The 25,913-nt window shown below is 46.1% G+C and overlaps 1 protein-coding gene across 1 annotated transcript in view; it reads left to right on the plus strand.

Moving 5' to 3' along the window:
• Positions 1-25,913, plus strand: part of POGLUT1 (protein O-glucosyltransferase 1) — a 300,386-nt gene that overhangs the window by 43,153 nt on the left and 231,320 nt on the right. The window contains exons 3-4 of the mRNA XM_069635705.1: positions 189-332; positions 17,374-17,509. Of these exons, the coding sequence (XP_069491806.1) occupies positions 189-332; positions 17,374-17,509 (280 nt within the window). The remainder of the gene's footprint in view (positions 1-188; positions 333-17,373; positions 17,510-25,913) is intronic.

A 25,913-nucleotide genomic window follows, 5' to 3' on the forward strand; every position in this document is an offset into this window, starting at 1 on the left:
CACTTAGAAGCCAGAGAACTCCTGTATGAAGCACTATGTAAAAAATATATTGTGTTTGAAGCAGAGGGTTCTGTGTATGGAGTTGGGGCGATGCAGGAAAAGCAGCAGAGGTTCAAAGTTGACGCCGTTCTTCATAGCACACAGTCACTGCTTCCTAATGTTGACTCGCTCTGTGTTTGGAACCCTAGTGTGCTGGAGCGGGACCTGGCCCTCTTCCATAATGGCATTGACAAGGAGTTACTCTCGGACGTGGTCAGTCGTAAACTTGGAACACACTACCAGATTCTCGGGGGCAAGCTGTACAGAGAGACGGACTGCATGTTCCCAGCAAGGTAGGAGGCCACAACTATTCATGTGTTTACCCCACCTTCCATTCCTTTTACCCATTGGCCCTTGGAGGGAGAAATCACAGGCATCTTGTCTTGCACTCCTCTTCCTCCTTCCCTTGCCTGCCAGACACTTTACTATAGGAAAATGTTTCCCGTTTAGAGCAATGTAATACAAAGTGTATGCTAGTATTGTGTGGTTTTATGAGTGACTTGTAGGTAGAGTGATGTGACTAGTGGTCTGGAAGCGTTGAGAGCAGAGATTGTTTCTTGAGAGAGGTCCTGCTAGAGCAGTGATTTTCAAACATTTTTACCCCAAGCCCCCCTTGTGAAACATTGTTTGATGTCCGGCCCCCATGATCAGCGATTGTCGCTGGATGAGATACAGACACAGTTTTCAGGAGGCCAGCTCAGCCCACGGTTACACGGAGCAGGTCGTAAGCCAAGTGACCGAGTGCCAACGCACTCATTATACTTCTAAATCTTGTCTCCAAGGAGAGTGAAATGAGGATGGTTCCAGGAATTCAATATCAGCATTTCTTTTGTAAGTATAATTAGTCTAAGCAGAATAAATAATACTATCAACAGAGGGTGAGCTGAGGAGTTTGCTTTTGTGGCTGGAGGGTTGGGGCAGAAGCCTACAGCAGCCTTCCATCCAGAAATGTGGAGCCTGAGCGCACACTTCCGAACCAGATCACATCAAGTCTGTCCTTGTCTCTCCCTCCTATTCTGTCTCTGCCTCCCCTTCTCTCTCTCCCTTTGAGTCTGTCTCTCTCTCGCTCTTTCTCCTGTTCTGTGTTGCCCCCTTATTTTGTCTTCGCGTGTCCCTCTAATTCTGCCTCTGCCTCCTGCTCTGTCCCTCCCTCCTGTATTGTGCCTCCATTTAATTATTCCCTTCTCTCCCACCCAGTCTGTCGCACCCAGTCTATCCTATTTTGTCTATCCTACCTAGTCTGTCTTTCCCTCCAGTTTTGTATTTCCCTCTTATTCTGTCCTAGTCTGTCCCTCCTTTGCAAAGTCTATCTTTGTCTGTCTCCCACCTAGTACACGTTTGCCTCGCCCCTTAAGTCTCTTACCTCCCATTCATCCTGTCTTCTTCCTTCTCCCTCACTCCCATCCTGTCTCTCCCTCCTCTTGGGTCTCTCCTCCTATTATCATGTCTCTCCCTCCATCAGACCACTCTTCCTCTTATCTAGATCGGCCACTGGTTTATCTCTTTTGAAATCCTGTTCTTATCCTGTTCCTCAGTGTGGCCCTATACCCCCTTAAGCAACAGTGTCATGGGGCAAGGTTTTCACTTTATTTCAGCCATTGAGTTTCTCTCTGCATTGGCTCCTGTGGTAGAACACGCTTGAGCTCTCCACTGAATCCTGCCTCCTTAACCTCGGACTGGTTTAAGAATGCAGCTGATGGTTTACCTCTAGTTTATAGCCAAATGCCCTTCTGGCAGGGCTCAAGTTGAGGGTAACCCGGGTGGAAACCCCCTGCACCCCATGGTATTTTAGAGGCCGTGTGTAAGATGAGAGCATTGCCTGCCTTTTTTACACTGACCTTGTGACTCGAACCGCAGTTGCCAGGTTTGTTTGTTTGTTTTCTTCACTTTTTAGGCGCACCAGGCTGGTAGGTAGCGGGGCGCAGCAATAAGATGATACAAGGCTTACATGGTCACAACATAGAATAGTATGCAGTGTACAATAAACATCTATAAATCACATTTAGTTACAAAATACACAATACACAATATACAAGGTATGGTTTACCCGATATAGCACATGTGTAGTTTGCCAGATATAGCGCTGAGTGGTTACAGCACGCATGGTTACACATATACAGTATACAGGTATAGTTTGTCAGATATGCCGCAAGTAGTTTCAGCAAGTGGTGGGTGACACGAGTCGACTAAGGGTCAGTGGAAGTGAGGTGTTGAGTTACATTTTTTCTGAAGTGTAGGTAGGGTTGATCTACTCACAGGTCTTGTGGCAGTAGGTTCCAGATTTTAGCCTTTACTGGGAAGCTATTTCCACCGATCGTAGTAAGTCTGTAGTTGGGTATTATCAGGCAGTTAGAATTAGCAGCTCTGGTTGGTCTGAGAGAGAGTCTCCTGTGAAGTTTGTCCATCAGGTATCTGGGGGCGGAGTTATTGAGGGCTTTATGGGTCAGAGATGGCATCTTTAGTTGTATTTTGTTGTCAGTGGACAGCCATTTGTGTTGGCGTCTGATGGAGGAGATGTGGACTCTTTTATTTATGCCAAGTGCTGCTCTCAAAGCATTATTTTGTAGTGTTTGTAGTCTTTGAATGATTGTTTTATTGGCTCCGGAGTATAGTGCATTGCAGTAGTCAATTCTGGAGAGTATTAAAGCTCTGTCCAGGATTAAACAACTGTCATTAGAGAGGAAAGACTTGCCGGCTCTTATCAACTTGCAAGTGTAAGCCGTAGTGGAGGCCAAGGATTTTACCTGTTTATCAAGTGATAAGCTGAAATCAAGGTAGAATCCAACGGTTTTCACTTCCTTGCAAACTTGGATGATATTCCCATCTATGTTAAAGGAGGAGAATTCCTGACCTAGTTTCTTAATGTTGGCGTGGGTGCCCAGTATTATCAACTCAGTCTTATCATCGTTCAGGCAGAGGCCATGAGTGGCCATCCATGCCTGGATGATGAGATACACCTTGTTCACCAATTCTGTGTCCTTAATATGATCCTCAGAAGGCGGGAGGAGGATCTGTGTATCATCTGAATAATTAGTGTAGGTGATACCTAGATGGTCCAGATCATCGAACAGGGGCTTGGTGAAGATTTTATATAGAGTTGGGGAGACACAGGAGCCCTGGGGGTCACTGCACGAGATAGGGATGGGATCTGCAGCTGCTGAGGGAGAGAAGACTCTCATAGTTCTTTCGCTCAGGAATGGCTCAATCCATCTGATGGCCTCAGAGGAGAAATGGGCGGCAGAGTCCAAATGTCTACAGAGGACTTTGTGATCCACTAAATCAGAGGCCACTGAGAGGTCCAGAATACTGTCCTCCCTTTGTCTCTCAGCTCGTCAATTTGGGACTTCAAATCAATCAAGGCAGTTTCCGTTCCATGTCGAGGGGGCGGAAGCCAAATTGTCTCTCTCCTTACATTTTATGTAGTTCTAGATGCTTTTGAATCTGGTTGTACGCCGCTTTGTCCAGTATCTTAAGTAGAAGCGGTACCGTAGTAATGGGACGGTAATTGGTAGGGATGAGGGGATGTAAAGTCTGCTTCTTGAGGAGAGGGAGCACCCATGGCTGTTTAAGGGTCGCAGGAATGGTGCCTGAGATAAAGGAGGCGTTACTCAATTTATTGATAAAGGGAGATAGTTCTCTGGCAGCAACCATTATTAGTTGTGCTGGGCAGATGTCACCCTTATAATTGGAAGGTTTAAGCAAAAGGATCATTTTAGTGTTATGCTCCAAAGGAGGATTATTGGTCTGAGGGATTTTGAGCGGATCCTGAATTTTCAGAGTTTCTTTTTTAGCTGAATTTTATTTTGGAGTGTGATAATTTTATTTGCTAGGGCATGTTGGATATCTGTGCACCAGGACTTGTCCTTGGTGCAGGTGTCCTGTATGGCTATTGGAGACTCAAGTTATTTTAGTATGGAGAAGAGCTCTTTCATACTAGAATTGGATTTAGCTATGCGATCGTCGTACGAATTGCGTTTTGCCTGGCAAACTTCTCTTTTGTATAGCGCAGAGAGAGAGGTTAATTTAGCTTTATTAGCGTTTGAAGAGCAGAGCCTCCAAATGGTTTCACTTTTTCTTTTCAGGATACGTAGGTCTCTTAGATGTGGTGTAAACCATTTGTTTAGATGAGCTTTGGGTGCCCATTTATCTAGTGTAGAGAGCAGGATATTATTGAATTCATGCACTAAGGTACTGGGATTTAGATTTTCTGGCAGTGCGTTGAGGGTGGGTACTATAGCTGGGATAACCTTTTCTACAGTAATGCACTTTTTATTTCTAGTTAAGCATGGTGGTGCTAGTAAAGGGGCCATAGGAGTGGCTCTGGAGGTGGCTAAGTTGACGGACACCAGTGAGTGGTCTGTCCAAGGTAAGGGCATTATGGAAGAGATAGTGGCTAAACAGTTGTAGTCTGCTATCCAGTCTAGCGTTCTCCCCTTCAAATGAGTATGATTGTTAACTTTTTGAGTCGGGCCTAGCGCGTTAATCATATTGGCTACCACTAAGGCATTATTATCCGTAAGGTCTTGGAAACCTAAGTTAAAGTCCCCAAGAAGGAGTAATTGAGAACATGGTTTGAGGTTGTTGGTCAGTATGTTATGGAGATCCTCCTCGAAGGTGCCTAGAGGGCCGGGAGGTCTGTATAATAAATGAATGGTAAGTGATTGTGAATTATTTATCTGGAGTTTGGCAGATAGGGTTTCACATGATTGAAACGATTGAGTAGGAACTAGTCTGAGGGAGAGGCTCATTTTGGAGATAATGGCGATACTGCCACCTCTTGTGCCCTATCAGTCTTGTCCGACTATCCTATAGCCATCTGGGATGGCTAGCATAAGCGAAGGTCCTGCAGCATTATGTAGCCATGTCTCTGTAATCGCGAGAAAGTCAAGGTTGCCTTCTGTGATTAGGTCGGCTATGTCAAGGGCATGGGCGACGAGCGATCTCACATTCAGGAGTGCTCCTTTGATGGATGGGGTCTTCATTACAACTTTAACTTGGAGGGGTTTAGTGGTAGATGTATTAGGTGACTTAGGCTTGTTATTAATTGTTGGGCAGGCATTTTGGGTGTGGAGGGTGGCAATTGCAGCTTAGTATGGCTCGGTTTCCTATTCTGCTGATAGTTGGTTTTGAGGTTGGTGGGGGTAGAGACCTTCGGAGAGGTTCATGCAGTTTAGTTAATTTAGCACGGAGTCTAAGGTTTCAGTTAAGTGTAGCACATGTAGAGATACAAAGGTAGCTGTCTAAGGAACTAGGATGTATGGGTCGGCCAGAGGTAGCGTTATGCATATGTCTTGGGCAGTTTGGTCAGGCTGGCGTCGAGTATGGGTCTTAGCGGGGACCTTAGACAAGTGAGCCTGGCTTCTGGGGCCTGTGGGTAAGGGGTATGCCATCAAGTAGAGCAAGGTTATTAAGCTCAGCATTTTTCCAATAGAGCGGTCAGAGTAAGGCAGTGCATGTGAGGACATCTATATCAGACAGTTAAACAATTGGGTAGGCCAGGCATCAGAGGCACCTGAGCGATTTATAGTGTTACAATGGTAGTAGGTAATAGAGGTAAGGTAGATGGGCACCTGGGCCAGCTCATGTTAACATAGAGTAGCAAAGCATCTTAGTAACAATGACATCTCAGTAACACGAATACGAATGATTCAATTAGGCATCGAGGCACTTGAGCATCAAGAATGAACAGCATAGCTGATAATATGTATAATATGATAACCTACAGGTATGAAACGAAATTGTGCAACTATTCTATTGTTAGTATATTCTATACTATTGTGCAACGAAATAGTAAGGTCAATACATAGGCTGTCATCTGGTGTGGGTGTACCGCGTAGCAAGTGTACAGCAATGTCAGTACATAAATATAGCAAGATGCTGATGGACCATTGTTTGTAGGTGGGGTGTGTGCAAAGCTATATGTACAAGAGAGTTCAGTGGCAATTCTGAATACACTGTATACAGTGCGGTGTTAAAATAGGGCAATAAGACGGTAACCAGCTCAAAGGGTGATTGTAGCACCAACAGAGGCAACAGAGGTAACAGAGGCAACAGAGATAATTACCGTGGCGACTCCGAGGTCCAATGCAGAAACAAGCTAGATGATCCTGTGGGCCCGTGAGAAGTGCAGTATCGATGAGATGTACCGTGTAAGGCTATAGCTACGCGTATAGCCATGTGCAGGGCACTTTAGCCCCTGCACTAAATAACCTGATGAAAAACAACACGCAGCTGAAGATGATACTCCACATTTCGGCACTGCATGTTTCAGGGAAACCGATGGCATTGGTTTTTTGCTGTTTAAAACGCACACCCCTTTTAACGTTCTCAAAACACTTTTCGAAGAAAATATTCTCCCCTGGATTTTTTGTTGGGTTGATTTTATGAAAGGCAAAAGTGCATATTTCACCCTGGTATGCTCATTTCTGGTAACGTCATATCCCATTGCATATGTTAATGAGTGCCCCCAATTCTTTGAATTATTTTAGGACTTGACTCCTGCCTTATGGTAAAATGCTGTCTGCGGCTTAGTTCAGCGAGAGACTTCAGGCTACTCAGTAGAACCCAAGGCACCTTAATGATCAGGCTTAGTCCAGTCCGCTGGCCAAGACAGTCCTCCATCCTTTTCAGTCTCACTCTGACAGAGAAAGGAAAGCGTCAGTCTTTTCTCAAACCGTCTCTCTTCTGTCTACATCGAATTCCGTGTTTCTCCCTATTGTTCTCCTGCTCCCTCCTTTTTTTCCTCCGCTAGCTCTCATTCTACCCCCGTCACTCCTGTTGGCGTCCTTTTCTCTTTTGTCCTCATTTTCTTCACCCTACCTATCCCGTACTCATTCGGTGTCATTCTCCCCTGTGTCCTTGTTAGGGAGAATTAACATTTCTGTGCTAATTCCCTTCTACCTTAGAGACCCCCCCCCAGCTCTTTTGCTGGACTTTAGGACTTTTAATTTTCATCCTGGAGAGAGCGGGACTTTCTTCCCACTCTCTCGTATTTTTCTGTGATTTGAACAGTGTTTCATTTTGGTTGTGGAGTCTGACAAACTCCATAGGCGGCATATTTTTACATTGTGTCACACAGCCCCTTCAGTGCAGTGGCACAGGGAAGTCTATCAGATTTCCCCAAGGTCTAAATACCTTCTTTTGGATAAACTACTGTTTCCAAGAGCAGTGAAGGCAAATTGACTTTACTTACATTTGTAACTTTCTAGACCCAGCACACACTATCTTACAATAGGGTGCTGGACGGTTGGTAATTATCCCCTGTTCTCTAGTTTCTCATGTAACATTTTTATGTTACCCTTTCTACGATTAATGGCTGGTGGCAGTGGTTTACTTTTTTCTACCATTGAGCGTTTCTACCGCGGGCTGCAAGTCCATCTGCAGTAAAGCACCCATGGGTGCCCATTTTTCAAAATAGCCCCGGTCTTCTTTTTTTGCCATTTCTTGTTGGAAAGGTCCTTCTTGAGATTTACTCTGCGTGCCAAACCAGGTTTGATCCCTTTGTTTGTTTTGTCTTTGGCGAGATTCACAAGTGAAGCCCGCCTCTGGCTCCAGTATGTCTGGCAGGGCAGAAAGCAAGGGAGGTGCCCGAAAATACCTGTGCTTAGTCTCCTTGGTTACAGGAAGGCACTCAAAGGTGATTGGCTGGCTGGCAGTCCGTGGAGGACAGCCACCCTGCTGTGCGAGTGACAGCTAGGCTGCAAATTAATGGGAGAGACTTGCATAAAAGGCGAGGTCTTTTGCAAGGTAGGCAATGCGACCACTGGACCAAGGAATCCAAAGAAGAACTTGGAAGAGAAGCTTGCTGCAACTCCTGGACCGTAGGTTTGCCCAGTGAAACCCTGCTGCAGTGCTGAAGCTCTGAATTCACCTCGACTGGAGAAGCGCTGCAACAATGACTTCTCCCCTTGGGTTGGTTGGACCAATCCACCCCAAGACGAACTTATCTGGAAATCCTCTCGAAGCTGGCTGTACTTCCATTGCTGTGCAGGAACCGAGTGCCATGGAGAGGAACACCAGAATCGAGTGCATCGTTTTTAAGTCGGACCCGAGCTCCAAGATCCTCCGGACTAACCACTCCTGAGCCACCTCAAGAGTGCTGGACCCGAGAAGCAAGAAAAGCACACAAAGTATCATGGTACTGCGGTGGTGCTATTGGCGAGAAGCTGAAACTGCGAAGTGCTGCTGATCTGAACTTTGCCCATTGCTACCGCCGACCTTCAAACCGTAGTGCAGGAGTCCCCAGACGTCCTCCCTCTTGTCCCCACAACTGGGGCCCACGAACAAGAGGATCTGCACAGCTGTACAGGAACAGAAGCCAGCTGGAACCAATTTCTTCAGAACTAAGGGGTACTTACCTCTTGCTGTGTAACTTGCCTGCTCTCAGTTGAGACTGGCCGTTGTTACCTTTTGTAGATTGGCTTGCAGCTCTGCCTTTTACAAGCCTCCCAGAATTTGGCCCAACAGTGATTTCTTTTTCAGCACAAACGCTCTATAACATTATGCAAGACTTTTTACTTACCTTCAAGAACTCCAGCTCCCCTAGACTTTGCTCAATTGACATTGGCTGTCCGATCTCCCCGAGAGACTTTTCTAGCCTCTGACTTTGTTTTGATCTGTCCCTCCAAAAAGTCATACATTCTGGACTTGTATAGCTGGGAAAGAGTTAATCTGCATTGCATTGGGGCGGGGGGAGGTTCAAAAGTGCTTACCTGCTTGAGAAACTTATTAACCATTGTTTCTTCCTCTAACCCTTTCCTTTTGACACCAAACTCAGTATTGCTCTAAATGTACCAGTGATATATCAGTGTCCAGTGTCCTAGTTATTGAAGTCACCCGAGGGTGTAGGGAAGTGTCTGTGTGCCATCCCAAAAGGGTATCTACTGATTTATTGAAACTGAGTGTGTATTTTTGAAGTATATTTTAAGTCTTACATATATGCTCCCTTCTAAAGAAGGCTTATTCAAACTGACTGTTAAATTAATAAATAATTGTTTTAACCAAGAAACTAAATATACTACCCTTAATGGAGAGGAATGGTGGTGAAGACTACATAATGGAGAGAGCATCAAGCTAACCATTGCATTGACATTCTATCTTGATCAGTTGACCAAGAAGATGGATGAACATAACATTTAATGGTGCTACAAGGCACTTGACAAATAATGTATAATTGTGAACTGCGGAGCATATTAGCGAACAGCGAGCTCTTAATGTGCGGTCTGAAATTAGTGCAAGCTTTTGAGGAGCCATGTCTGCTAATTCTCACGATTATGCTTGGATGTCTCTCCTCTTGATTTCTCTTTTCTTGCCTAATTTTCTGTTGGAATTTGTTGAGTTCAGTGGATCGGAGGTTTGAAGATGCAAATTAATACTTGTAAATGATGTATTTAAAGTTTGTAATAAACTAAAAAAAAAAGAAGCAAAAAATTAATCAAACCGAAGCTTTATTTGGACACTTGTCACTGTGAAACTCTGTTGCAACCCTACAGCTCACATTGACCCCTCTTGAGATAAGCCTGGCTGCTCAGTCACTCAACCTACCAACTTCTGTAGTACAGACTTATACCAATGATTGGGTTCCTATTGCCAAGAGGACAAGGCTGGTGCAGTCTCCCACAGGGTACTGCATACAATCTTGCCTAACAGTCCTGCAGATACCACAGATGAGTTCTGCCCTCTCTGACGTCCTACAGATACCGCAGAGAGAAGGCAGGGGTCCCTTTGCACTCCTCATTCGTGCTCACAAAGAAAATAAACACAGCATGGAACTTCTTTTTCATGCTGTGTTTAATCTTTTATAGATGCACTTGATGCCGAGACTGCAGTGTGGCTAATTGTTATTTAAGCTGTGGGTCTCGTGTCCCCCAAAGTACTTCACCACGCCCCCTAGGGGAGCGCATCCCACAGTTTAAAGAACATTTCACAAGATGTTGCTTATGCTGGTTGTATTGCGCGATTTGTGGTTTGGTGTGAGTGCAGTATATTTAATGAATCGGCCAATAAGCCGTTCCTGCCTGTGCACATTGTGAAGGCATCATGAAGCAAGACACAGACAACACAAAGTTAAAAATAAAATGGTTTATTAATTAAAATGTCAGGATGGTTGAATGAATAACTTGCCCTATGCTAAGCTGGGATTTCCCCACCTGAACGAAACTAAGGAAAGTCTGAGTCAGAAAGCTCAACTTAAACATCTGTCTGTGTCCAAAACCCATCCTTTCCCTCACAACTAAAGCTAAACAATGTGTAGGGGTGTCAATAACAAAACGAAATGGCGATTAACACACATCTCTGAGCTTCTTCTAGCTCCTAGCTTCCTTTTCAGCTCCCCTTCCCCAAGTACAAGAAAGTCCCTCAAAGGTCTATCACCTTTCCCAAGTTCCAACAGTTAATCCTTGATGTCACTTCCCCAGGTTCAAGGCCACACAGTTCCAAAGAAAAGGGGTCTTGAGGCTCCGTCCTCAAGACAGTATTGCAGTTCATCAAGCCTCAGGGTTTCCTTCCCCAAGACTCCAACGTATCAACTTACACTTGGTTTCAGTGTTTCCAGGTTCAACACAACTCCAGGTCAACTTGACACTCCTTCTGGATCGCATTAACAGTTCTCTTAAAGAGCTCCTTCTTGCTTTGTTTCACAATGTCTTTGGCTTTCACAATTGAGGGTTCACTGGTCTATGCGCAATTGTCAGACCTCACAGTCCACCCATTGCAGGTCACACAACCAGGATCCCTAGACTCTTTAGCCCACACAGGTTCTTCTGTATTTGCCCTTGTGTACAGATTCACACTCGCTTAGCTTCTCCTGGTTAACCTCTTGGCTTTGCCACAATGTGTCACACATCCTCTGCCAGTCTTTGGCCTCGCCGCATTGTATTCATTCATGAGGTTCACTTTGTGGTGGTCTTAATTATTCCACACCTTTCTGTCATGCTCTTTCACACATGTACCCTTATTTTGCATGTTGCTTTCAAATGGACACTTTCATATTTAACTTTCACCAGCTCGTAGCTTTGCCCCCAAAGTTTTCTTTCAGTTTGGTATTCAATATGCATGCTTTGACTTTGCTGCTTAATTCCTATTCAACCCGTGGCTTCACGTCTCATTTGGCATTCTATTCGGTTCATAGAGCCTTTCATATGGTATTCCTCATTTAAACGTAGCCCCTAGCAGTGTACTGGCTTAGAGTGTCATTCCCCTGCACTCACCTGTGCTCTGCGTTCCTTTCCGGCAGCTACGTTGCTCCACTTCTGCTTCACCGGCTGGTTGGCTTGTATCTGCGAGCCACGTTCGCACTTCGGTTGCCTGTCTGCCCTCGCTGGCAGGTCCACTTCCCTTCCGCAGATGCTGGAGGCTCCTTTTTTTCTTTCTCCTTGGGCCGCAGCGCCAGCTGCTCTCTTCCGACCATGGAGGCTCCCGCACCCGTTTCTAGTTGCCCAACTCGCCCTGGGCTCCACAGGCGGTCTAGGTCATCTGCTGGCAACCTGACTTCCTTTCAGGGCCCACCATGGCTGCCTCCTCACAGTAAGGAATCCCTGCTGGCCTCTCCTCCACAGGCCTCCCTGTTGGTCAACTCTTTATATCTCCTCTTATACACCTGCAACCACTTGACAGGTTGCAGGTGTGAGCACTCACTTGGACTTGCCTGACTGTATTTAGAGGGACATGCTTGACCTTCACAGTACTCTGCAGGCATATTCCTTGTCCCAGTACTAGAGTGGTGAAATGATTTACTAGTGTTCACTAAACCTAGTCACATCTTCCTCGTCCCAGTACTATTATAGGAAAAATGTGGGAAAATGTTTTACAATAGCCTATAATGGCCGGGGGAGTTTTAGGTTGGTTTTCAGAAGGGGAAAGGGGGATACCATGTCTCGCCTATGGATACCCCACTCCCAATCCTCAAGGACCCTCCACCCAGGTGATCCTCCCTTGCTTCTCCACCCCCGGGGTCAGGATCCAAAAGTGATCGCCTTTACCGGGCCACCTGAGAAGAGGATGCAGGAGGAGTAGAAGTGGGAATACCCTCAGGTTGCTCACAACATGTACTGCATATGTTATGTTTCCGGCTCAACTATGTCAAAGGCAGACAACACATCTCTTGCAATGATTTTTGTGAGCTGCCAGGGTTGCCTCTAGTCTTTGTCTAGAGTATTCCGTGATCAGGTTTATCAATGTTCCAAGTTCTCATCTAGGCTTTAAGGTGCAATTTCCCAGAAGGCAGTGTTTTGAGGAAGGATGATTCAATTTGTTCAGGGTGGGAAAGCGATTGGCGATTGTTCATGCCCAGAAGGCAGCATTTTAGACAATCATTCAGGTCTGTGATGAATCTAGTGGGATCCTCACTAGGACCCCGGTATGGGCCTCCTCTTATGTGGCCGCGGGAAGGCAGCCGCTACCTGATCCTGGGGTTTGTATAGTGTGGGAGGATCACATAGGAGGGGACTAATGCAAGGGGGAATTGGTGATCTCCTTATTTCATGATTCCCCTGTAGTTCCTAAAATATCGATGGCGTATTGTAAAATAGAACACAAGGATGTTACACAGTTACCTATGGACTTCAGTACCCCTAATGCCTATGGTACTGAGACGAGGAAGAAGGACTCTGAGGTGTAAGGAAGGCATGGTATTAACAGTAAGACACAAGTGGCCACAGTTCAAGGGTGTTTGTTGAACTTCAGCAAGGGTGTGATAAACGCCTATCTAATACTAAATCTACAGATGGGAGCAAGCCACGGCCATCAAATAATAACACAGTCCTTGTAGTGTCTTGTCAAATTAAAAGGGCCGATACTAATAAACCTATTGCCAATCCTTCCCTCTAAATACAAATAGTGTGCGGGGTAGTGTTTATGAAAAAAGAAGTGTTCAAAAATGATATGTCAGGATGTTCAGGCCGTTGGCCTCCCTTCCCACGTTTTCAGCACGGGACAAGGCGGTTCACTCAAGCGTAGCACAGTCTCTGGCTTCTCTAGCACGTGGATTCTGTTCGATCATTAGCATCAGGACGTTCTGTACACAAGTTTCTTTGCTTTTCAAAGTCTCTTCATTCAGAGTTCTTTTCCCCCTTTGGATTTCCACAAGTATTCACTTTTAGGTGATTCACTACTTCACCCAGATCCCCCTCAGTCGGACTCAGATCCCTTATCCACAATGTTCGCAGGATATTCTTTTCGAGCGACTCATGGTCCACCCTGAGTCCCCCGCAGCTGGGCTCAGATCCCTTTTTAACACAATTTAGTCTACCTCAGCTGAGGTCAGACCAGTTTCAATCAAGTATTGAAGACTTTCGAATGTGCATAAGATTTGGCTTGACCCGTCGCAGGACCACTTTGATTTTACAATTCCTTCCCTTAGACATTTGTCACCTTTCAGTTGGATCACCGTCTTGTGGCCAATGCTGGATTTGACTTTTATGGACTTCATTCATTCACAGTGCGTCACTCTTTCTCAACTCTCATGCTGGACTTACTTTGCATCTTGTACTCATGGCGGCCCTGAATCATGCTGTTCCCATCTTCACATTGTATCCTGGCTTTGTGTTACTACTGATATCTGCAATTGTATTTGCTCTCCACTCTTGCTCTCCCCCTCCCTTCCTTATCTATGTCTTAGCTCTTGCACTATCTGAAATGCCGTCAGGCTGAATACGATAGTTAAATTTCACATCCTTACTGTTCATGGCCTGTAAGAATGTCATTGTATTTTCCCTTGTTCCCTCCCTTGCCTTGAAGCGCCTTGAAACACATTGTGTATAGGCGCTATATAAATAAACTATCATATCGTACCCAACGGAGAACTTCGAATGAGCACCCACGTGGTGCCGGACCACTCTGTTTGCTGCATCTGTCTTAGCTTCAAAGTTCAGTCACTCATCTGCTGCTTTAGTTATTTTCACATTACTTGCCACATATGCTTCATGCACTGTTCTCTTCAATTTCCTTTATACAATGTTGCCGCTTGCAACCTTGGTTTTCACTCTCTCAAGGGGAGAAGTCGTTCTTGCAGGAGCTTCTCTGTCGATACGAAAGTGGAGTTTCAGCACAGTAGCAGGGCTTCACCGGGCAAACCAATGTTCCAGGAGTTACAGCAGGCGTCGTCTTCAAGTTCTCTTCGGATTCCTTCGTCCAGTGGTCGACTCTGTCTTCCAAGCCAAAAAGCCTCGCCTTTTATGCAGGTTTTTCCCATTCATTCCAGCCTAGCTGTCAGTCACCCAGCATGGTGGCTGTCCTTGCCAGACAGTCAGCCGGCCAATCGCCACAGAGTGCCTTTGGGTTTCCTAGGAGACTAAGCACAGGGAGGTTTGGGCACCTCCGCCAGGCACCCTGGAGCCAGAGGCGGGTTTCACTTGTGAAGCCCGCAAAAGACAAAATGAGCAAAGGGACCAAACCTGGTTTGGCGAGCAGAGTAAATCTCAAGAAGGACTGTTCCACAAAGAAGTGCCAAAAAAAGACCAGACCATTTTGACAAAAAATGACACCCACGGGTGCTTTACCATGACTGCGTACGCAGCCCGCAGTAAAATCCCATAATGGTAGTAAAAAAGTTAACCACTGCCACCAGCCATTCAGTGAGGAAAGGGTAACCTAACAATGTTACATGAGAAGCTAGACAAAGGGGATACTAAGTAACCCCTCCAGTACCCTATTGTAGGATAGTATGTGCTGGGTCTAGAAAGTTACAAATGTAAGTAAAGTCAATTTCACTTTACTGCTGAGTATATGGTAGCATAGACAGAGCTGCCAGGCTCATTTTAGGAGGGAGAGAGGGCAGTCGGAGAGTACATAGATCCCGTAGTATACCTAGGATTCAATAGAAACACTTTCAACCAGAAGTATTATAAACATAAATGTTTATTATAAATGCAAGCAGGCCAAGTTAAGTCGTGGGGTACGTACTGGTCATAGATTCATGAACACGTTATAAAAACACGCCACTACGCTTTAAAGTACACAGACCAAAGCCTAGACCTTGTTCATTAAACTAATAGTAATTCTAGGCAAGTCAGACCTTCTCAAACACATTTAGTATAGGACGCAGCTATTCATGGGGTGTAAAACCATGAATTACTTTCTGATTACTTTCAGTAATACCAGGATAGTAGACCCTGTCAGTTATGCAGTTACACTCCGCAAAGAAAACGCTTAATAAACTAATCTGCAATTATACTTTTCTGAATAGTGCAACACTCATTCAAGGAACAGTAGAAACCTATAACTATTATTCAGGATAACACTCAGTTCTTCTAGGTGAGTAAGAGCCTTTGCTGTAATATATAATTGCAGTTGCTTTTCTGATCAGTGGAACAGACTAAGGTAAGCAATGACTCTTTACACTAATTCAGGATGGCACACAGCTCAATGCAAGTAAAACCCAAATACTTTTTACAGGAGCTACCAGCCACTTAAAGGTAGGTATAAACCTAAGAATGTCCTAGAATCTGTATATAACGGACCAGGGAAAGCAAAACATGATTGTTGAACTTACGCACTAATATTCTGAAAGAAAGTTAAGTGAAGCTAACCGCATTACTTTTGTGAAGAAGCACAGCCAATTGACAGGTGAGTAAAGTAACCTTGCATGTACTTTTTAGAACGGCACAACACATGTTCAAGGTACGCAAGAACTTTTGTAACTGTTCAATCTCACAGTAACTGTGACCAACCAACTCTTTCACAAGTAAGTAAACCTTTAAACATTTGTTTATCTTTTCTAGGCAAAAGGCCCAAACCTTCTATCTCTTTCCCTTTTCTTGGAACGTGAGTGCTCTCTGTGGCAGGAGGAGGGCGGGTCACTAGGGTCTAGTGTCCAACCGGCAGGTCAGGATAGGCACAGAAGTTGCAAAAGTCAAAGGAACACTGTTCAAACAGGTACGTATTACCCTTTAGAGAGTCTAAAAGGGTCCAGGGACTTCAGAGAAGACACCTTAGGAGGATTCCAGCAGTGGGCCTGGGTGAACTGGATGAGTGGACTCTGAATCACAAGAAAAACCCCAAAGCTACACAGGAATCTCAAATGCTTAAGGTAAGTAAATACCCTAGCCAACACAGTACCTCAGCATGGAAGAAGACTTTACGGCAAGAAGACGTCCGGATCTAAAGCCAAAAACCCGGCCAATGAATTCCTTTGTCATGAAGACTGAAGACGGGACACTGGAAGGGCTTTTGCAGCAGGGTTCACGGGGAAGGCTCTAGGCAAGAGTTTATTCACATAGTTTACTGAGCACAAAACAAGAGGTTGCAGCCGTAGGACTGGATTCTCGCAGGCAGACCCGAAGACAAAGGGCTGCAGAGATTTGGGCTCCTCCCTCACTTCCTGCCTTCAGACACTCTGGATCCTGGGCGGGCTTCACCGAGCTCTCCCGCCCAAGATGAAAATCACACAAAGGAATTTCCTGCCCTGATGGCCAGGGGAAGGACCAAGAAAGGACAGGGAACACTAAAATAGCAGAAAAAGAACTGGCCCGTTTTGGCAAAATGGGCACCCTTGGGTGCCTTTACCGCAGCTGTGGAAACAAGCCACGGTAAAGGTACACTGAATTAGGAAAAAGGTTCACTGCCACCAGCCATTAAAGGTAAGCTTCTCCCTGTAACAGAATTGTTACTGTGTTAGTGAGAAAGGGGATACCTTGTATCTCCTCAGCACTCCACATAAGGGTGCTGGTTTCATGTAACAAAATGTACAAGAGATAGAACCATCCTTTCCACCCTTGGGAACTGTAGTTTGCAGAAGGTTAGCCAGAGAGAGTAAAAGGGGAGCCCAAATGGGAACCCTGTAACAATAAAAAGGTGTATACCAAAACATTTCAAAGATAATAAAACTAAAAGGACACTATGGAGTCTCTTGGAAAAAGGTTCCCACATACGGAGGTATAGGAAAAAATAATCCACCAGTAAAGCAAAAGGTTCTGGGGGTCTCACAAGTGAGGAGGATTTAGCCCTAAAGTTAAAATCTTAACGAACGAGCAGACAAGCAAACTCCTTATAACTATCAGCCGTTACAAAGGAAGGAGTAATTCACATGGTCCCAACTTCTGGGTTTGTAATAATGTGTTACACTTTAGGACAGTCTTCAGCAGGATCTGATAAAAGGGTACACCCTCTGTGAGATCACACTTTCATTGTTCCTTTTTAACCATTCTGCTTTCCTTAAAATAGTGACGCCTTTGCTGCTCTGCCACATTTACCCCTTGGTGGAGTCTGGCATATGTGTAGACGCCCTGCATCCCACGTATGTTTCGGTCTTTCTTTGTCCCACACATAGCGCTCAGGAAAATCATCCGAACAGACGCGCTTGCAGCGTGCAAGATTTTAATTCTCGCTTAATTGTTGCAGGTGCAGCGGGGTAGAGCATTTCATCCTGGAGATCATCGATCGACTTCCTGATATGGAGTTTGTGATCAATGTGCGAGATTATCCGCAGGTCCCAAAGTGGATGAAGCCTGTGATCCCAGTGTTTTCTTTCAGCAAGGTGGGTGCCCGTGTGTATATGATTCATATTTAAATGATTAGTGCTGGGAATAAAGAAACACATTCTCTGTAGCTTCTAATGTATACCTACTCATATTCTGCCAGTGCTGCGTCTTTAATTCCTAATGTAAACTTTCTCTCGAGTTAACGGACTCCCACTGGGGTTTTCCATCTAATTTGCAGAATGAACACAGGATTCTTAAATACCAAATGTATGCATTAATCTAGCGGCACACCTAAGCCGCCTACAGTTTTCTTAGAAAAACAAAGAGCGGACGGATAATCTGTTCTATCCTAAACCTCCCACTGGCATGCAGTAGCTGCCCACATAATCCAGGTAGATTTTGTGTGCATCAGGGTGCTGAATACTGTGCCCAAGGGGCTTTCTAGATCCAGTGAACCTCTTAAAGCCCCTAGAGCACAGCCCTCCTAATCACCAACTTTGACAACCGGGTCTGAAGTGGGTCATGTTGCTCGCTGCAATGGTCTGCATGAGACTACTGCCCAAAGCGACGAAGACCAGCAACCCAGTACCTGTTATGTTGCCTTCAGGCTTGTTGAAGAGATTTCCTTATTTGAAGACCTTCCTGATGCTCTGGGTGAAACTGCCCAGGATGTTCACCCGACTAACATTGGTAGCTTCCTGAAGACAGGGAGGTTTTATATCCTGGATTAAAACCCACAATCCTGGATTCCAAGAAGACAGCCTACCCGTAAGGACACAGCCAGTCGAGCTCCATCCCCAAAGAAGCCCAGCTTGGCGCAGACGAATCCAGGGTCCATTCTGAGCCACAGAATTAATTGCACTACAGCTCCGAGAGTCTGTATCCCCTGGTAATCTTAGCCGCTGTTGCATCATGGACTCTGAAACTACTACGAAGAATGCAGTGAAGGCCGGCTTGAAACAGCAACGTGGCTAGTGCTGGCGATCTCTAGGGGACTAGAGGTGCCACATCCGACCCCATGCCAGGCCAGAAACAATACTGCACTAGCCAGATCATCGCTCGGCTAACTGAACTTGTCCTCCGAAAGCCTGGCACTGCAGCTCCCTCTCCTCCAGGGTGGGGGCCTGTAGAGGAGACAAGGGGCCGATAGTGATACTCGCAGTGACCCTGTGCCTCCAATGAACAAACCAGCCATTGACAATTGCTGCGTTGCGTGATACCAGAGCTCAGGGGGGGCCCCTCCCCGCCAGGGATCATACAAACAGTCTGGGTGCTCACCATAGGGGACCGGTAGGGAACCGCTCCGGATCCCATAAGCAGAATCTGGTGAACGATGGTTGAAGCTGGTGAGGATGCCAGACCACACAACCGGTAGGTGAGCCGTCGGGGAGGCCACAGTGTGCCAGCTAAACCCCCCTTTAAGAGCGCTGTCCCAGCCGGCACACGCGCACACACAGGAGTGGCTGCTCCTCCACATTCCCACCGCCCCCGACCTCCACCCCGTTGGTCCGGATCCATCGGGGCCTACATCCAGTGGGGAGGAGCTGGTAATGCTGTCCGGCTGGCCCACCTGGGGGAGACAATACAAGAAGGATATCCTACCCACCGGTAACACTGAGCAGCGGAGTAAAGGTGCAGCACAGGTGGCGTTCCTGATGAGCCCTGAGCCAGTCCCAATAACTGGTGAATAGACTATCATAGGGCAGTGGTGACCCCTTCTGCAGAGAGTACGGTCAATGCCAGGAACCAAAGGGAAAAAGACATTGCAGAAGCCCACGCAACTTTCCACCCCCAGAGAAAACTCCATTCGAAACTGCTGGGTAGGGTCGGAGGTGGAGTGTTAGGCAAGATTGTATGCAGTACCCATAGGGTGCACTACAACAACCCTGACCTCCTGGCAGTAGTAACCCAACCTCTGGTATAAGTCTGTACTACACAGGTTGGTATTGTGGACGAGTAGCCAGGCTTATCTCAAGAGGGGTCAATGGGAGCTGTAGGGGAGTTGCACAGAGGTTCACAGTGACAAGTATCCAAGCAAACACTTACACACAGGGTTTCTTGATAAAACAATTATTAATTTATTTACCAGTCAGTTAATGTAAGCCTTCTTCAGAAGGGAGCACTGTAAAACACTACACAAATATACTTCGAAATTACACAATCTCTTAGTCCAGAATCAGTAAATAACCATTTGGGATGCCATACAGCATAGACCTACACCCACAGGTGACTTCAATTGCTAGGGTGCTGTTGACATTAATGTATTACTGTTGGCATTCAGAATTAGTTAAGAGCAAGTAAAAAGGAAAAGATTATTAGAGCAAACAAGATACCACAAATATTTCTTAGCAGGCAAATACTTTCAGATCCCCCAATAAGAGACATTCAGTTAAAACAGGCTTAGCAAAGTCAATAGGCAAGAGTTTATATGGGCTGAAGCACTTCTTTGCAGGTAAGTAGAAGAGTCTTTGCACAAAGTTTCCGAAGTCTTTGAAGAAAAAGAGGAATCAATGTAGGGCCACAAGCTGTTAGACCTGTGAGTAGTAGAAGATGCAGCAACTCTACAGCAGGAGGTAAGTTCTCTCACTTTGTACAGTACCTTTAAAATGAAGGAAAGATGCAGCAGATGACTCCTGTTCCTGTGCAGGGGGGGGTGCTCTCCTGCACTGCACTGGGACGGTCAAAACTTGCAACCGGCAAACTGCGGTTCCTGGATGTCGAGATGGACTTTCCTTGCTTCTGGGGCCCCGCATTCTGTTGAGGGGGCTCAGGCTCGGTCAGTCCTGCTTCCTGGGAGTCCGGAGTATCTTCCTGGAGCTCTTGGCCAACTTAAAAGCAACGCACACAATCTGGTGTTCCTCTCCCTGGCTCTACGGTTTCCAGCAGCAACTCTGTGGAAATTCAACCAGCTCCAAGATGGATGTCGAGGTGGTTTACTTTGGAGTTGATTGGTCCCACCAACTGAAGGGGAGAAGTAGTCCTTGCAGGGGCTTCTCTGTCGATGCGAACTTGGCATTTCGTCACTGCAGCAGGGCTTCACCGGGCAAACCAACGGTCCAGGAGTTGCAGAAGACGTCCTATTCAAGTTCTTCTTCAGATTCCTTAGTCCAGTGGTGGACTCTGCCTTCCAAGCCAAAAAGCCTCGCCTTTTATGCAGCTTGCTCCCATTCATTCCAGCCTAGCTGTCATTCGCCCAACAGGGTGGCTGTCCTTGCCGGACAGTCAGCCACCCAATCATCACAGAGTACATTTGGGTCTCCTAGGAGACTGAGCACAGGGAGTGTCGGGCACCTCCCTCACTTTGTCTACCCCAGACACCCTGGAGCCAGAGGCAGGCTTCACTCGTGAATCTTGCCAAAGGCAAAACGAACAAAGGGACCAAACCTGGTTGGGCGGGCAGAGTAAATCTCAAGAAGGACCTTTCCACAAAGAAATGGGGGGAAAAAAGAAGACCGGGCCCATTTTGACAAAAATGGCACCCTTGGGTGCTTTACTGCAGCTGCGAAAACAAAGCCACTATCACCAGCCATTCAAGGAGGAAAGGGTAACATAAAAAATGTTACATAAGAAGCTAGACAAAGGGGATACTAGGCAACCCCTCCAGCACCCTATTGTAAGATAGTGTGTGCTTGGTTTAGAAAGTTACAAATGTAAGTAAAGTCAATTTCACTTTACTGCTCTGGGAAACAGTAGTTTATCCCAGAGAAGGTATTTAAACCTTGGGAAATCCAAGACTTCCCTGTGTCACTGCACTAAAGGTGCCGTGTGATACAATGTAAACAATGATGCCTATGGAGTTTTTCAGACTCCTCAACCAAAAGAAACGGAGTACAAAAATCGCATTAAAATACAGGTGAGAGTGGGGAAAAAGGTTCTCACTCTCTCCAGGATAAAAAAAAAATCAAGTCCTCAAAATCCAGCAAAGTTGCTGAGGGTCTCTAAGGTAGAGGGAATTGGCACATTCTGAGAATTGTCCCTGATGAGTTGGTCAGGGAAATTTGCTTACGCTTTTCCCCCCAACTCCACTAATGAGCAGAGTGGTGAACAAGATTCACAGGGAACAGATGACGTTAATCCTAGTTGCTCCCATGTGGGTGAGACAACCTTGGTATCCACATTTGCACAAAGGCAAGCTCCCGTTCCTGACCGATCTCTCTCAGCTCGGGGGACTAACCGTGCATCCGCAACCTTACTCTGTGAACTTGGCAGCATGGCTCCTGAGGTCATACAGTTTGGACATCTGAATTTACCTCAGAGGTGTATGCATATCCTCAAGGAGGCACTTAAACCAAACGCCAGACATTGTTATTTTGACAAGTGGAGGAAATTTGTAATTGGGTGCCAGTCAAAACAAATTAAATCCTATAGAATGTACTCCAGCACACATTCTCCATTACATGCTCCACTTATTAGACTCAGGGTTAGTCTTCAACTCCGTAAAGGTTCACCTAGAGTCTCTGTCCGCATACACCACCTCTCACAACAAGTATCATGGTGGAGAATCCCTGTCATTAAGGCATTCATGGAGGGAGTAAAGGGGCTCAACCCTCCTATATCAAACCCACCGACATGCTGGGATCTCAATGTAGTACTTGCAAAACTCATGGGAGCCCTCTTTGAGTCTATGCATAAGTCAAGTCTTAAACACCTCCCATATAAAACAACTTTCTTGGTGGCCATCACCTCCATAAGGAGAGATGGTGAACTTCAAGCATTGTCGGTGCAAGACCCTTTCTTTGTTATCCACAAAGTCAAATTGTTATTAAGAACGCACCATAGGGTTTCACTTCATTTCAAAATTCCACGTAAACCAATCCATCGAGCTTGCGGCCTTCTTTCAGAACCCAGCATGCTCAGCTGAGAAGAAACTCCATACACTAGGTGTAAGGAGGGTGATCCTTTACATTGTAAACAAGACCAGACCGCTCAGAAAAACAGACCAACTGTTTGTCTCTGTAGCACCAGGCAGAGAAGGAGACTGCATTTCCAAAAATGCCATCTCCAGATGGATAGTCAGATGCATACAGCTCTGCCTTTCACACCAAGAGCTCACTCCACTAGGGGTACAGGAGCTACTCTGGCTTTTATAGCAAATGTCCCGCTGGACGCCATTTGCAAAGCAGCTACATGAAGCTCAATACACACTTTCACTCAGCACTACTGCATTGACACTCACTCTAAAGCAGATTCTCAGGTGGGACAGGCGGTTCTAAAACATCTATATGCTGCTGTACCTTCTCAAAACCCACCACCTTCTCCAAATACTGCTCGCTAATCTATGCATAGCATGTGATCTAAGAAGATTCCACAAGCCTCAGAATGGATAATTACTCACCGCAATCGTATTTCTGATGCTTGTATCTGCTTAGATTCACATGCGCCTACCCTTCCCTCCCCTTGGAGTAGAAGGTGCATAGATGTTTTTTCTGGGCTTTATCTGATAGATTCTGCTACTCACGCTACACGTCATGCAACCTCATGTCAGAAACATAACAATCTGAGGGACTTGGACGTGTACAGTGGGCGTCACACTAGGGGCAGTATTACTGGCACGCCCTGTCGACGTCCTTTTTCGAGTTTTAAAAACAAAAACTAATACTCTGTAGCTTCCACTAGATGTCGGCCTATGCATAGCATGTGAATCTAAGCAGATATATATATATCTATCTGAGGCTTGGGGATCTGCTTAGAATCGTGTGCTGTGGATAGGCCGACATCTTGTGGTAGTCGCAAAGTATTGAATTACTTGTTTTCGGAATTCGAAAAAAAGGGACTTGGACTGGACGTGTTTGTAATACTGTCTCTTGTGACGCGTACTGTACCCATGCGCCTTCATGCGTCCTGGTCGCTCAGATTCTGTTTTTCCCACCATCATAGTCGGCCGCGATTTGCAGAGTTCTTTGGCTAACGCCATTTACTACAAACCGTTTTAAAACTATATTAGTCTTAAGAATCCGCTCTTATTTATCATTTCAACAACCTTCCTTTAGTGGCTTTTGACAAACTTCTCCGGAAATGAAGCTTCGACAGGAACTCCTTGCTTCTCAGCAACCATTGGCTTCGGCCTACACCAGACCTCGGCCTGTTGCAATAGGGCGAGTGGGGGTGGTCATATACTCTTTCACATAGAGAATGTATTTTCTTTTCTCCACCCTTTACATTTGTGATCATGCTGCCTGTTGGTGAGAATTTTCAGTTTAGTGCTAAATTCTTCCCACCTTAGAGACCCCCAGTTCTTTTGCTGAATTTTGGAACTTTGTACTTTTAATTCTGTTTTTGATTTTTGTTGTGGAGTCTGACAAACTCCATGGGCATCATCTTTTACATTGTGTCACACAGCACCTTCAGTGCAGTGACACAGGGAAGTCTTTCAGATTTCCCAAAGTTTTAAATACCTTCTCTTGGATAAACTACAGTTTCCACAAGCGGTGAAGTGAAATTGACTCTACTTACATTTGTAACTTTCTAGACCAAGCACACACTATCTTACAATAGGGAGCTGGGGGTTTACTTCCTATCCACTTTTGTCTAGCTTCTCATGTAAAAATTCTGTTGCCTTTTCCTCGATGAATGGCTGGTGGCAGTGGTTTACTTTTAACTACAGTGGTGTGCGTTCGTAGCTGCAGTAAAGCACCCAGTAAAGCACCCAAGGGTGCCATTTTTGTCAAAATGGCCCCGGTCTTCTTTTTTTCACCATTTCTTTTTGGAAAGGTCCTTCTTGACATTTACTCTGCGTGCCAAACCAGGTTTTGTCTTTGGCAGGATTCACGAGTGAACGCCTGCCTCTGGATCAAGGGTGTCTAGCGGGGGCAGGAAGCGAGGGAGGTGCCGGAAACTCTGTGCTTAGTCTCCTTGCAAACAGAAATGCACTCTTAGGTGATTGGCCGGTTGGCTGCCTGGCAAGAACAGCCACCCTACTGGGTGGCTGACAGCTAGGCTGGAATGAATGGGAGAAACCTGCATAAAAGGCCAGGCTTTTTGGCATGGAGAGCAGAGTTGACCACTGGACAAAGGAATCCGAAGAAGAACTTGGAAGAGACGCCTGCTGCAACTCCTGGACCGTTGGTTTGGCCGGTGAACCTCTGCTGCAGTGCTGAAGCTCTGAATTCGTTTAGACTAGAGAAGCCCTGCAAGGATGACTTCTCCTCTTGAGTTGGTGGGACCAATCAACTCCAAAGTAAGCCACCTGGACATCCTCTCGAATCTGGTTGCCTTTTCACCGCAGTTGCTGCTGGAAACTAAAGAGCCAGGGAGAGGAACACCAGTTTGTGTGCGTTGCTTTTAAGTTGGCCAAGAGCTCCAGGAAGATCCTCAGGACTCCCAGGAAGCAGGACAGACCAAGCCTGAGCCACCTCAACAGAGTGCTGGACCGCAGATGCAAGGAAAGCCCGTCTGAACAGCCGAGAATACTCATTGATGCTGTTTTCTGAAATGCGAGGAGCTGAAACCGCGAAGTGCCACTGACTAGAAGTTGCAGTGCAGGAGTCCTCCAGACGTCCTCCCTCTTGTCCCCATGACTGAGGCCCAGGAACACAGGATCAAGGCAAGGTAGCAGGGTGGCAATGCCTAGACTCAGGAAGGGTGGGAGAGTGGTCTAGGGCTACAATCAGTCCACACAGAGCAACACCAGTAATTGCCAAATAGGCGGTAAGTACATCAAAATGCAACTATTTATTCAGTCCAACTCTAAGATGGTTTGGGGCCTTGTGCCCAAAAGTCCCCAGTTCCAAAGCATATACTTCTTCAGGTAGGATTATATGAAAATGTTCAGTGGCTGTGATTGAATAAAGTTGGATACTTTTTCAAGTAAAGTTCAGGTAGGTACTCAACTCAATCCAACACACTAGGGTAGTTCTAGGGAGGGATTCCGAACCCAGATTCACCCACCAAAGGTCAGGTAAGAGTTATAGCTCCTGGACCTTATGCCCATGTAACCCTATGGAGACAGGGGGGCAGAAACGGGTATGTTAACTTACACCCCTGACTGCGAATCTTCCAAGGACCACTCTAGGTGTTCTGGAATCCGTTGGGGACAGAATCTTCTGCACTTAGTCTGCCTGAGGAAGTCCCAGTGGTTGCGAGTGCAGAGGTCACTTTCGAAATCATGATTTAGTTGGTCGTGGTGCACAGGAATCTGTTCCAGACAGCTACCAGTAGAACACCCAAACGAGGAAAGACAAAGACTTCTGCAGGACAGACCCGTTCAGGATACCTCAGGATTGAAGAAGTGTTGCAACAGGCGTCATCACAGTCAGGCTGCGATCTTACAGCGGCTCACACAGGAGCAGCCCCAGCAAAGTGGAAGATTTCATGTTTCTGCTCTGAACAGCAACAGCTGCAATGAGGTAGCCCAAGAGAAAGTCAGTCCGGTTGGTCCATGGACACTTCCTGAGGCTCACAAGACTTGGATCCTCGAGCAAGGTTTGAGACTGGTTGTTCCCACCAATGCAGGTGTCGAAG

Source organism: Ambystoma mexicanum, chromosome 7p (assembly GCF_040938575.1).
Source record: "Ambystoma mexicanum isolate Mex_15411 chromosome 7p, UKY_AmexF1_1, whole genome shotgun sequence".
NCBI classification, from domain to species: Eukaryota; Metazoa; Chordata; class Amphibia; order Caudata; family Ambystomatidae; genus Ambystoma; species Ambystoma mexicanum.